Raw genomic sequence first — 13975 nt, forward strand, 5'->3', positions numbered from 1 at the left:
AACCTTTCATCAAAGTTGTCCTATAACCAAAACAATACCCATTCTTGTCTTAGGACAACTTTACTAACTTTTGATGACTACTGCATACTAGGGATGTAACGGTATTGTAAATGGCGTCGTACCGCAATAGCAAATTTTTTCGATACTACCGTGGTCGCATGACTCGATAAAACGATAGGTCTTCTGAGAAAAGTTTGCTCAGGCGAATGGAGCGAACGGGAGGTAGCGGGAACTACAATTCCCATCAGCCCAGGCGTGGCCATCATCCTTTGCGGTCTGTTGTCGCTACAAATCCAGTAATGCGGGTGCTGTTAGTAGCGGCAAAGGAAAAGTCTGTTTCCGAAATCGCCCCCTATACCCTATTCACTATTCCCTACATTAGTCCACTCATACAGTTCACTTGAAGGAGTGAATGAAAACGAGTGAGTGAATTCGGACACTAAGTGCACCGGAAGGACTGCCGTTTTCTTGCGGTTTAATAATCCTTTGAAATGGGCAGTTCCAGTAGTAAGATTAAATGATTTATACTGAACTCTGTCATGGAAATTATGTATAAACCCTAGTTAAACTATTTAATTCTATATTTACAACAAACTTGTACCTGTTGTACTCTGTATTACGGCTTGGATGAGCGCATTGTAAAATGAACAGATGGATGATTCAGCTGTGGGCGCCATCTTCTGGTGAGACGCGGATTGGGAATTCAATCGGCGCACGACTTTCAAAGTGCATTATGAGTTATCTCTAGCCATTGAGTGTACATCGGTTGTACACTCATTTTTGCGTCCTCGCGCCGTAGAAAAAGAAAAAGAAAACAGAAAAGAGGGGCGAAAAAACAGAAAACTAGAGTCCATAATGGAGGGGGTTTCGGCGGAGGACGCCATCTAAGGAGGGGGACCAAAACAAAAGTCCGAGGGGCAAACAGGACAGTCCAAGGGGGCGACGATGGTGGGAGGAGCCAGGGAAGAAACAGGAGGGACCTGAAGCAGGAGGAACAGACCCAGACCACAGCCATGATGACGGCCCACGGCGGAGCCGACGGAGGGAGGAGCCATGGTGGAGGAAGGACCGCCGACTCCATGGGGCCGACCGACAGAGGCGGAGCAGATGGCGGAGGAGCCCGAGGTGGAGACGGAGAGCCGCAGATCCAGGGTGACGGAGCCGGAGCGACAGAGGATGGAGGCTGTGCCTGCAGGAAGGAGGAGTCCCTAGGAGCCGGAGGGACGGCTTGACGAGGCACAGCCGGAGGAGCAGAGTCCGGAGGAGACGATGGGGTGACGACAGACCAGGGCGGAGCCGGAAAGACGATGGAGCCTGGTGAAGCTGGTGGAACGATGGGCGACGGTGGAGAGGGGGGCGTCGAGAGCCGTGGTGGAACCGCAGGGTCGGAGGGCCGAGGCGGAGTCCTGGACTCGGAGGCTGGAGGCGGAGCTGAGGGATCCTCCAGCCGAGACGCCGTTGGAAACTGGCAGCCCCGCGGCGAGCCCACTGCACAGTTGTTGGGCTGAGGATGAGCTGAGGGGCTGTCAGGGGACAGCGGCGGCCACACAGGCATGGCTGTGGATGACAGAGGGTGGGCGGGTGGGATTTCCGGGCTGATAGGGAAGTCAGGACAGACGGATATTTCAGAGAAAAAGTCAATGAGATCCCCAGAATGGTCCTCAAGCTCACCCCCAGTGGTGGTGCAGTGGGCAGGGCTCTCTGTTGCCCTCTCTTGCTCCACGTCATACTCCACCGTCGCGGATGTAGCAGTCGGCTCTCGCACCTGGTCCGATGGGTCCGGCTCTGGCTCTGTCGCTCTCGGCTCTGGCTCTCCATCGTCGGTGGGCTCGGGCTGCAACTCCGCTTGTCGGGGTGATGTTGGGCTGGGTTCTGGGTCATGTGTGGGGCTGGTGTCATCCTCCGCGTTCGACGAAGATCTGCTGGACACCAGCACCCACACGATGTAATCAGCGATGCTCTCTCGAGGACCTTCCCCGGACAGCTGCCTCTTGATGGTTTGACTCAGTCCCTTCCGGAAAAAGGTACAGAGGCAGTAGTCCGGGTAGTGCGTGTAAGGCACTAGGTGGATGAAGTCTCTGGTGTAGTCCTCGAGAGAGCGATCCCCCTGCTCCAGGAGGATCATGCTGACAGCAGGGTCCATGATGAAAAAAAAAGAAAAATAAACACTGGGAAAAAAAACGGGAAAATAAAGCAGGGGAAACACACTGCGACTGGTGCGGTCGGTCCTTCTGTCAGGGGTGCGTGCAAGACGAGACGAGACGAAAGTCAAAGTAGACAGTTTCTTTAATATAATACTCCAAATGGAACAGGGTAGGAACACAGAAGGCTTTCTCACACGACATGTAACGTTAAGGACCGACAATACACTGAACTCAAAGACAGACTTATAAAGAGGTGTAAGTAAGTAAGTAAAATTTATTTCTATAGCACTTTTCACAGATAGACATCACAAAGTGCTTCACAGTAAAATGTAATACTAGAACAATTTAAATACATTCCACAAAAAACAAACAGCAAACACAACAAACAGCCATAAAAAAACCCTCGACTAACCAAAAGCCTGCTTGAAGAGCAAAGTCTTCAGTTCTTTTTTAAAAGAATCAACTGAGTTCGCGCAACGTAGAACAAGGGGCAAAGCATTCCACAGCCTGGGGGCAACTGCCTGGAATGCCTGGTCACCTCTAGTTTTAAAATGAGTGCGGGGAACAACTAATAGCATCTGATCTAAAGACCTGAGACTCCGGGTAGGATTGTGAAGCTGTATCAGGTCAGTGATGTAGGTAGGGACTTGGCCATGCAAGGCTCTAAAGGTAAGAACCAGGATTTTAAAATGAATTCTGTACTGAACTGGTAACCAGTGAAGCGATGCTAAAACAGGTGTGATGTGTTCTCTTTTCTTAATGTGAGTTAAAAGCCTTGCAGCAGAGTTCTGAACAGCCTGGAGACGATGAAGCTCCTTCTTACTCAAACACGTAAAAAGACTGTTACAGTAGTCTAAACGTGAGGAGATGAACGCATGAATAATCATCTCTAACTCACCTTTGGTCACAAATGATCTTAATTTGGAAATGTTCCTCAGTTGAAAAAAGCAGTTTCTAACTAATTGTTTAGAATGAAGCTCCAAGGACATAGCTGACTCGAAGACAACACCTAAATTCCTGAGGCTCGGTTGGACAGACGAGCCTAAGTCACCAATATATTGTATAATCTTTGGGATTTTACTTTCAGGGGCGATGATTAGTGTTTCTGTTTTGTCAGAATTCAGAAGCAAAAAGTTCTCACATAACCACTGTTTAATACTGGTCAGACAGTTAACTAAAGAAGACAATTTAGACAACTCAGTTTCCTTAAAGGAACAATACAGTTGGATGTCATCCGCATATAGGTGGTAAGATATGTCGCTAAACTGACTAATAACCTGACCGAGAGGAAATATATACAAGAGGAACAAGATAGGACCCAAGACAGAACCTTGAGGTACCCCACACGACAACTCTGCAGTTTCAGACATAATCTGATTCATATTAACACTAAAACTTCTACCAGACAGGTAGGATGAAAACCATTTTAAAACTGATCCCGATATACCAAACAGATCACAAAGTCTATTAATCATAATATTATGATCAACTGTGTCAAAAGCTGATGAGAGGTCCAATAGGACCAACACTGAATATTTTTTAGAGTCAGCTGACATCATAATATCATTTGAAACTTTAAGTAACGCCGTTTCTCTGGAATGTTTTTTGCGAAAACCAGACTGAAATTTGTCGAATAACTCGTGTTTCTCTAGAAAAAGAGTGAGTTTTTCTGCTACAACTTTTTCTAGAATTTTTGACATAAAAGGAAGCTTCGAAATTGGTCTATAGTTTTTCAGTTGTAGAGGATCCAAATTAGTTTTTTTAAGTACAGGCTTAACAACAGCATGTTTAAAAAAAACAGGAACGACACCATTTAGGAGTGAAGAATTAAGCATCTCAACAATACAGGGGCCAATGGAGTCAAAAACTTGTACAAATAGCACAGTAGGGACAACATCCATAAGACAAAATGATGATTTCATGGAATGTAACAGAGAGGTGATGTCATATAACGTCACAGGTGTAAAGGTGGACCAACCAACGGCAGGAGACAGGTCAAAGGCAAAGTTCTGGGCCAATGATGGTGCAATGTTGGCCCTAACATCTCTGATCTTATTAACAAAAAAGTGGAGGAATTCATTACAGTCAGAACTAGATAACACAGTTGTTTGAGAGCTAGTTTGAGAAAATATTGTATTAATGGTGTCAAATAAGATTTTGGGATTGTGCTTATTCGAGGAAATAAGTTGAGAGAAAAAGCACATTCTCGCCTTTTTCAACATCTCATTCAAGGTGACCATAAGATCTTTAAGGTGGAGCCTATGAACCTCGAGTTTAGAAGATTTCCAAAGACGCTCCACTTTTCTACAATTTCTCCTAAAACTTAAAATAGCTTCATCAACCCATGGACAGGCTTTTTTGTGGGAGACAGCGCTCAGTTTCATTGGTGCTACTTTATCTAAAATCGATAAGCACTGACCATTAAAAGATCGGATAAATTCATCAACATCAGTGCATCCCATCAGAGAACATGGGTCAAACAAGGCAGAGAACCTCTCTGCAGTGTCTTGATTAATAATCCGCCTTTGTGTCATAAATCTCTGGGGCGGAGGATCTTGAGGAAAGTTAATATTAAAAAACACACAACTATGGTCACTCACATGTACATCTTCCACATGTGTATTTACTATATCTAGACCAAGAGAAAAAACAAGGTCCAGGGTGTGACCCTTAATGTGCGTGGGTCCAGTAACGTGCTGAATGAAATTAAAAGAGTCTGTAATAGAAAGGAGATTAGCAGCTGTGTTGCATGTATAATCATCAATATGCAAATTAAAATCCCCAATAATTAAAACCTTCTCAAGTTTGATGATAGATGATAAAAAGTCAGTAAAGTCAGTAAGAAAGACACCTGCCGGGCCAGGAGGGCGATAAATTAACACACAGTAAAAAACATTAGAAGAGCCTACTTTAAGCATTTGAGATTCAAAAGAGGAAAAAATTTCTGAGTTAATCACTCTACATATGAAACTGTCACGCTGCACAACAGCAAGCCCACCACCACGACGTGCCAATCGGGGCATCCCAGTAACGGAACAGCCAGCAGGACAGAGCTCATTTAGGTGAATAAACTCATTTTCCCTTTGCCACGTTTCCGTAAGAAACATAAAATCAATATTCTTGCTCATAAAAAGCTCGTTAAGAAAAAACGATTTGTTAGAGATGGAACGGGCATTAAGCAAGGCAAAGTGGAGTAATGTAACGTTCGGTAGACCGGCATCAAAAACAGCTGATTGTGACGGAACTGACCGTAAACAGCTGACACAGTCACGAGGTCTCCAGTTGCGGCGAATTGTCAGTCGCTGGTCAGACACCACAGAAAACATCGGTAACGGCAAGTCCACCACGATCCCATCAACAAATTGCTGGTACACGCAAAGTCCACATCCAACCGGTTGAGGAGCATTTTCACTCGTATTTAGGGGGAAAACTGGTCGCAGCCACCGGAATCGTTCACGGCAATAAGGCCAGAGCACACCCGTCCAGGATTGGTGCCTTCTCTTGACTTGAACGCCAGCTCTGCAGCCCCTTCTCTTCGGTCTCTTCCTAGGCTTCCCAGGTCCCCTGGTTGTAAACAGGAGCCGGTACTCAGGTGATGAGGGAGGACGCACAAACAGGGGCGGGAAGGTTTGTCTGAAACTTTCCCAACTTTCAAAGAGTCTTTCCATAGACACTCTGATGTCCAACAACGAGCGTCGATCATAAGTCCGAGCAGCAGAGACACAATAGTCAGACGATAGGGCTGATATGGCAACAAATAGGGTGAGTACAAACATAAAGAGTTTACACAAATGCGATGCGGCAGCGGCCAAGCCAAACACAGGCGCCATCTTGCGAGATGTACAGCTTTAGTGCATCAACACCTTTAGTGCATCAACATGAACTGATAATTACAGACAGGTGACGGGGATCGGGACAAACGAGGGCTAAACCAAATCACACAGATCTACAGGGGGAGACAATGGGAGAAACCAAAGACATGAACTGACTGAACTGTCACAATTTGAGGGTATAGGGGGCGATTTCGGATACAGCCAAAGACATGGAAATGGTCGAACCTAAAGCGGGTTTTAAATCGGATGTGTGGAAGCATTTCGGTTTCTCTGTCTGAAACCTGTCTCTGTCTGAATATGTGAGTGAATGAGGTGAGTGTTCTCAAATACTCATTCAGCACATGGGCCAGCTGCAATTAGTAGGCTGCTATTTTTATTTTTTTCTGAGTTTTCAAGAATAATAAATAATTCAAGAAAAATTGAAGTTCCTGTTTCAAAGTTTACAGATAGATGGCTAATTTGTATGCCATTGATATGTTCAGTGTTCATGTAAACTGTTTAATAAACACTTCTGGCATTTTTTTCGAGTCTCTTCATTAGTTTTTTTTTTCCTGTAAATGATTCAATAAATACCGTACCGTGCCATTCATACCAAGGTATTACCGTACCGTGAAGTTTTGATACCGTTACATCCCTACTGCATACGTATTTATGTTTAGATTTAGGTTATGATTTGGACTTTCCTATTAAACATAATAAATACAATTTTAGCACTAAATATGTTATATTAGTACTAAATGAGCTACATATTGTAGCATTATGGAATACAGTACATAGTTTATGGAGTCATTAAGGAACCAACACCATTAATTAGATTTGATTCCAAGCCAAAATAATTAGATTGCTTAAGAATCTCATCCTACACATGGCAAACACAGACATCTGGTAATCCATATCCATTAATAGCTGTAGGCAGATTCAACCAACACTGTTAAAAGGCTTTTACAGAATGTTAAATGACTCAGTAGGGACATCAAATGTGCACCAAGTAAAAGGAATGTTGAGAAAGCGTGAACAAAGACAAATCGACAGAGAAACAACCCATAATTAAAAACTACCACATGGGAAATCTATGCAACCAGCTACCACAAACATATTCACAAGCACCTGCAATTATCTTACACTTACCAGTCAAACTCATAAGCAGCAGACTTCACCTACAGTAAACAGCTTTTTCATGGTCACAGTCAACCTCTTCACAGAAAACCACTTATCTATGTGACAGAACCGAGAGTGTGTATCTGGTCGGTATCTCGCTGTGAGACTGATTTAATCTAATCTGCAGTTTTTCATTCAGGCTTGGCTCCAGGACAGGAAATGAAAATAATCAGTCTGTATAGGGTTATTTGTAACTAGCTTTGAAAAAAGGAAATGGTGCAAACATCACTGCTACTATTTTTTATTTAAATAATAAATGTTTCTATTCAAAGCATTTTGCTTCCTTAGGTGGTTAGGTGTATTTGTGTCTTGCAGACATATTTTTTTTCTATTTTAATATGGTCTAAATCAAACACGTCTGTGTTTTTTTCTTATACAACCTCTATACAAATTGTAGAGTAAATTCCATACTATGTTGGCTCCTCTGAGAAATCTAATCCTGTCCCGATACCAACATCTGTGATTGCGCTATATTATTGCTCTTCTCATTTATATTGACCTTCATCAAATACCATATCTACAGCTAAACTTCTGGTGTGAAATCCCAGTCGCATCCAAATCAATATATGATAGGACAGACTTCCTCTGTTAATAACTAACTCAAATGTCACTTCGAAAACGAATCTCCTCCGAATAGTGCTAATGAAGGCAGTGTTTTACAAGGAAACCTCATTTTATCCTATAGCGCCTTTAATTCACCTTCTTTAGACAGTGTGTGACAGCTCACCCTCTTCTGCTCTCTGTACTGACCACGCAGGCGCTCGTCAAGTCTGCGTGCAGCTGTAGCCCACTGCGCAGCCAATCTGCGCATACGCCTCCTCATGAAGCTTAGCGATTCTTTGCCCGAGCCGACACGTTCCAACAGTAGAGACAGATCGGAGCGGAAAAATGCCTTTAGAAAGAGAAAGGGTTTGAGAAAACAGGCAAAGAACCATCAATCATTGGTAATTACACATTTATAATGATGAAACGGCAATTTAGCACATTTAGATACAAGGATACACAGTAATATGCTGTTCTGCCCATGGATATCTAAAATATTGCTACTAAATGGCTTGCTACTAAACTCTGAATATCTTTTCAAAGATATAACCTGTGAAATCCAGTGATTTGTTCTTAAAAGCTCAAACGCAATACTAAAACACAGCTTGAATGAATGGACTATAAATGGTCTGTGGACATGCGTTTGAGGTTAATCAGCATTTTGCAAATGAAAGAATTGTCATTTTAAAATAACAGATTGTGGCATATTTCTAAAAGAGTTCTGGCTTAGACAGGTAATAGCTGTGTGGAATTTACAGAGGTAATTTTGCTAGGCAGAAAAAAATGCTACAGTATTTTATGCTCTATGAAGGAAAAATGAATAAAATGATATCTCATTTCAGTCTTAGCAGGGCTTAGTGGCATGCTGAATAACAGTTAAACAGCTGGAACTCTCTCACTTGAAATAACACACTGTGAGAGTAACTAACCAGGTGAGAACACACACACTGTTCACACAGTCTCTGTTCTAAAACCCACTGAGCTGCCTTGCTTTCTACAGCTTACTAAGTCAGCATTCTAAATGAAATAAAAGTGACTGATTTGGAATGCTGCATAGGTAACAACTTGTGCATTCTCGGATTGCCTTCTCAATAAAACATACCTGCAATACTGCCAATGTAGGAAACTCATTTGGTTTTGGAAAACAGCCAGGCGATCCTAGCCATAATCACACCTCACTAACTCCTACACTTCCCTGTTGCAATTAATTCAGTGTAGTGAATTCAGTGTTATTGACTCTTTCAGGCACTCACCTGTCTTTTTGGCAGGCTGCTGGTTGTGGGGTGGCTGCTTTGATTCCTCCAGGTCTGCGGGGGGCAGAACCACTCAACTTCACTAAGGTAGACGAGGAAAGAGCAGTCGGAGCCGTCTACTCCATAAAAGGCGTAGCAAGGGTCCGATGTCCACCTGGCTCTCATCCACTGGAAAATTAAGAAATGAGTAACAGTTAACTCTGAAAGTTGTCATAAGGGGCTTTCGTACTGCATAGTTCTAGAAACTAGACAGCATGGTGCTTCCTAGAAAACTAATTTCTTCCTCTGGCCATTTTCCTGGTTGCATTCGCACCTGCAGCAAGAACTCTGAAGCAGGATAGCGATGTCTTTATTCGTGGCATTTACAAATACCAACAACCGGTGTACTGGTGAAGCCTTTTTTTTTTTTTTTTGGTATTTTACAGAGAGGACAGAGGTGTGATACCTGAACCGAGTGTGACAGGAACCATCAAATGATCAGACATTTTTTATAAATGTGCCTTAGAAAAAAAAAAGAAAAAAAAAAAAAAACATCACTGGTGTGCATCTTGAGACAAAACAAAGCCACTAATATATTTTACGATCAGTCAGTGCAAGTTTCTTTCTGTTGAAACAGCTCAGACTTACTGTCATGATCTGGGCTGTGGGGCTTCCCTCAGCCACCTGAGGTCACTGTTCCCTTTCCTTGCACTGCACTTCCCTGATTGTTCACTCCTGTCGTGTCATTAGCAGCTCATCATCTCACACCTGTTCACTATTACTCAGACTATAAGAAACTCTCATTTCCCACCCATCATCGTGTCTGCATTGTCTTCGTATGTGTGTCTCTGGCTCCTGGATCTCCTGATCGTGTTTTTGGTTTACTTTCTTTTGGTTCTAGTCGTGTCTGTGCCGTGTTGGCCTTTTGTTTGTTCTGTTTTATTGTGTTTTGTTTCATTAAAGTCCTTCCCCTGCATTTGGACCCAGACCTCCTTCTCTAACATGACAGAATGCAGACACCAAGGATGGGTCCAGCCGGGAAGAATTTTTTCAAGGAGGCGGCATCCCCTCGCTTGGCGGCGGCGTACGCCCGCTTGGGGGCTCTCTGTTCCTGACGCGGCGGTGACCGCGCCCTCTGTTCCGGACGCGGCGGTGACCGCGCCCTCTGTTCTTGACGCGGCGGTGACCGTGCTCTCTGTTCCTGACGCGGCGGTGACCGCGCCCTCTGTTCCTGATGCGGCGGTGACCGCGCTCTCTGTTCCTGACGCGGCGGTGACCACGCTCTCTGTTCCTGACGCGGCGGTGACCGCGCTCTCTGTTCCTGACGCGGCGGTAAACGCTATCTCTGTTCCTGAGGCGGCGGTAAACGCTATCTCTGTTCCTGAGGCGGCGGTGACCGCGCCCTCTGTTCCGGACGCGGCGTTGACCGCGCCCTCTGTTCCTGACGCGGCGGTGACCGCGCTCTCTGTTCCTGACGCGGCGGTGACCGCGCTCTCTGTTCCTGATGCGGCGGTGACCGCGCTCTCTGTTCCTGAAGCGGCGGTGACCGCGCTCTCTGTTCCTGACGCGGCGGTGACCGCGCTCTCTGTTCCTGACGCGGCGGTGACCGCGCTCTCTGTTCCTGACGCGGCGGTGACCGCGCTCTCTGTTCCTGACGCGGCGGTGACCGCGCTCTCTGTTCCTGATGCGGCGGTGACCGCGCTCTCTGTTCCTGAAGCGGCGGTGACCGCGCTCTCTGTTCCTGACGCGGCGGTGACCGCGCTCTCTGTTCCTGACGCGGCGGTGACCGCGCTCTCTGTTCCTGACGCGGTGGTGACCGCGCCCTCTGTTCCTGACGCGGTGGTGACCGCACCCTCTGTTCCTGACGCGGCGGTGACCGCGCCCTCTGTTCCTGACGCGGAGGTGACCGCGCTCTCTGTTCCGGACGCGGCGGTGACCGCGCCCTCTGTTCTTGACGCGGCGGTGACCGCGCCCTCTGTTCCTGACGCGGCGGTAAACGCTATCTCTGTTCCTGAGGTGGCGGTGACCGCGCCCTCTGTTCCTGACGCGGCGGTGACCGCGCTCTCTGTTCCTGACGCGGCGGTGACCGCGCCCTCTGTTCCTGACGCGGCGGTGACCGCGCTCTCTGTTCCTGACGCGGTGGTGACCGCGCTCTCTGTTCCGGATGCGGAGGTGACCGCGGACGTTCCACTGGCGGCGAGGCCAGCTCACGTTCCCCTGGCTGCGGTGCCCGCGGACGTTCCTCTGGCGGCGAGGCAAACTCACGTTCCTCCACTGCACGGGCCTGGCCCGCCGTCCCTCCCCCTGATTCACCTTCCACCGTTCCTCCTCCCTCCTGGATTTTGTTTGGAAACGTCTGGAAGCCGTTCCCTTGAGGGGGGGTAATGTCATGATCTGGGCTGTGGGGCTTCCCTCAGCCACCTGAGGTCGCTGTTCCCTTTCCTTGCACTGCACTTCCCTGATTGTTCACTCCTGTCGTGTCATTAGCAGCTCATCATCTCACACCTGTTCACTATTACTCAGACTATAAGAAACTCTCATTTCCCACCCATCATCGTGTCTGCATTGTCTTCGTATGTGTGTCTCTGGCTCCTGGATCTCCTGATCGTGTTTTCGGGTTCTGTTTACTTTCTTTTGGTTCTAGTCGTGTCTGTGCCGTGTTGGCCTTTTGTTTGTTCTGTTTTATTGTGTTTTGTTTCATTAAAATCCTTCCCCTGCATTTGGACCCAGACCTCCTTCTCTAACGTGACACTTACATTTTAGTCTGGTACTAGGCTTAGCCCTGTCTGTGAAACCTGGGGAAAATAAACAAAAGTATTGGGACACACTTCTTAACCCTTTGGGGTCTGAGGATGTTTTGGGGCCCTAGAGTCGTTTTGACATGTTCTGACATTTGTGTTTTTTTCAGCATCCTAAAACGTATTACAGTTTTTTCTGATGGCTTAAACCCTAACTATGATTCTTATAGCACAATTTCTAAAACTATTACAGTTTTTTACAGACGCTAGGACACATTTCTCAACACTTAGGTCACTTTTGCAAAACTCTTCACACAGTGAGCACAACAGAAGTGTATGTGGGCTAAACTGAGAATCAGTTATCATTGTTTTGGCACAAAATGCATTCAATGACTACATCTCTCAAATTTCATGAATTCTTTTCTCACTCAGACACAACAACTGACAAAAATCTTTGTACGTACATGACATTTTGCACGTGCTTACGTACTGTTTTCAAAACTGTTAAACTTATGTTCAAAACAATAACATAACGCAAAACTGAATAAGACAGCAAAATTCAACAGCAATATTTTATTGAAACATATTTCAAATCTAAAAATGCAGTAGATTAGCATTACTATTGTATCTGTATCAGTGGATGGTGTGTATACAAATTCTTGTATTTTGGAATTACTTAGTGCAAAAAATAAATAAATAAATAAACAACATAAAATATTGACGAATTCTGCATCATGTCTGATTCATTCCAGTAACATATATTGCAGTTATAAACAATATATATTGCAATTATAAACAGAGATGTGTCCTTGTTTTACACAAGAAAACACTGTGTAATGCTACATGTTGTTAGTGTTTTTTAGATCATTGTTTTGTGGGTGACAAAGTGTGTTTGTCAGCTGTCAACCTTTGCTAGTGTTCTGGAAGAATGAGTTTATTTGAGACCTGAATAAAGTGTTTTGGTAGTTGTAGTGCATTTTGAATGTGAAATGAACTGATTTGCCAAGCTGAAAGTTGGTTAGGAGAATTGTGTGAAGAGTTTTGCAAAAGTGTATTGAGAAATGTGTCCTAGCGTCTGTAAAAAACTGTAAATCTGTATTCCGTTGTTTTTGTGAAGCAGAAGCTTTATGCAGCACTTTTCCACACAATTACAGTTCATAGACATCTGTGAAGCTCCAAAAAGGATCACTTTTATGGCTAATTACTGGCACTTACCACATTGTATGTCTAGATTTGGCAATCTCTGCCATGTGGTAGAATCCAATGTAACACAAGAGACACTGTCCTTCTGGTTAACAACACATTCATCTTTCAGAAAGTTAGAAAACCTAACTTTGTGCAGTTTTCCAGGCACAGGTATTGGACGTCTCAGGTGCATTCAAGAAAAAACAGAATTGTTGATGTTTTCATGCCCTAAGGAACATGGTTTTATTACTTTAGCCTTTGTTTTTATTTATTCATTTATTTCTGTACAGTGGTTGGGAAAAGAAACAGAACATGAAAACTATTATATACACCAGCTCCAAATGCTTCCCAATTCCTACTGTGAAATATAAAAAATGAGTTTTTATTGAAATATTAAATCAAGCCATTTATATTACACAACAATTGCAAAAGTACACTTTTTCAAAATAGAACATTTGACTAGATAATCTGCAGTATTCATCCAGTCTATATTAAGATAGATTAAGGTTAGTTTACACACTTAAAAATAAAGGTGCTTTAAAAGGTTCTTCAAGCGATGCCATAGAAGTACCATTTTTGGTTCCACTAAGAACCATTCAGTCAATCAACCATCTCTTTCTTACCTTTTTATAATCTGAAGAACCTTCTTTTGCCACAAAGAACCTTTTGTGAAACAGAAACGTTCTTCAGATGTTTAAGGTTCTTTATAGAACCATTTAGACAAAAAAGGTTATTCTATGGCATTGTGAAGAACCTTTATTTTTAAGAGTGTAGTTAAGTTTGAATTTCATTGTTACAAATGAAGTCTTGTATTCCTTTTGTTATTCAGAGTTTTTGGTTGCACAGATAAATCCCTGCTTCAGGAGACTGCATTGAAAAATGCATGGCATAATTTACCATATATATAATACATAATGTGCCAACACTATCAGAAAAATCTCTTTGACTTAAGTTTACCACGGATGATATGTACGTTCATGTATGGTCAAAAAAAAAGAAAAAAAAAAAAAAAAAAAAAAAGAGAGAGATATTGATTTTTTGATTTTCCCAGAAAATCAGTTATCATTGTTTTGGCACAAAACAATTGTAGTGCATTTTGAATGTGAAATGAACTGCTTTGCCAAGCTGAAAGTCGGTTAGGA

The 13975-nt window shown here is 44.0% G+C and overlaps 1 protein-coding gene across 1 annotated transcript in view; it reads right to left on the minus strand.

Moving 5' to 3' along the window:
* The window catches only part of LOC141318545 (alpha-1,6-mannosylglycoprotein 6-beta-N-acetylglucosaminyltransferase B), a 102964-nt gene that overhangs the window by 26944 nt on the left and 62045 nt on the right, over positions 1-13975 (minus strand). The window contains exons 6-7 of the mRNA XM_073833203.1: positions 8932-9099; positions 7863-8027 (exon numbers count right to left, since the gene is read on the minus strand). Coding sequence (XP_073689304.1) covers positions 7863-8027; positions 8932-9099 — 333 coding nt within the window. The remainder of the gene's footprint in view (positions 1-7862; positions 8028-8931; positions 9100-13975) is intronic.

Source organism: Garra rufa, chromosome 1, assembly GCF_049309525.1.
Source record: "Garra rufa chromosome 1, GarRuf1.0, whole genome shotgun sequence".
NCBI lineage: Eukaryota > Metazoa > Chordata > Actinopteri > Cypriniformes > Cyprinidae > Garra > Garra rufa.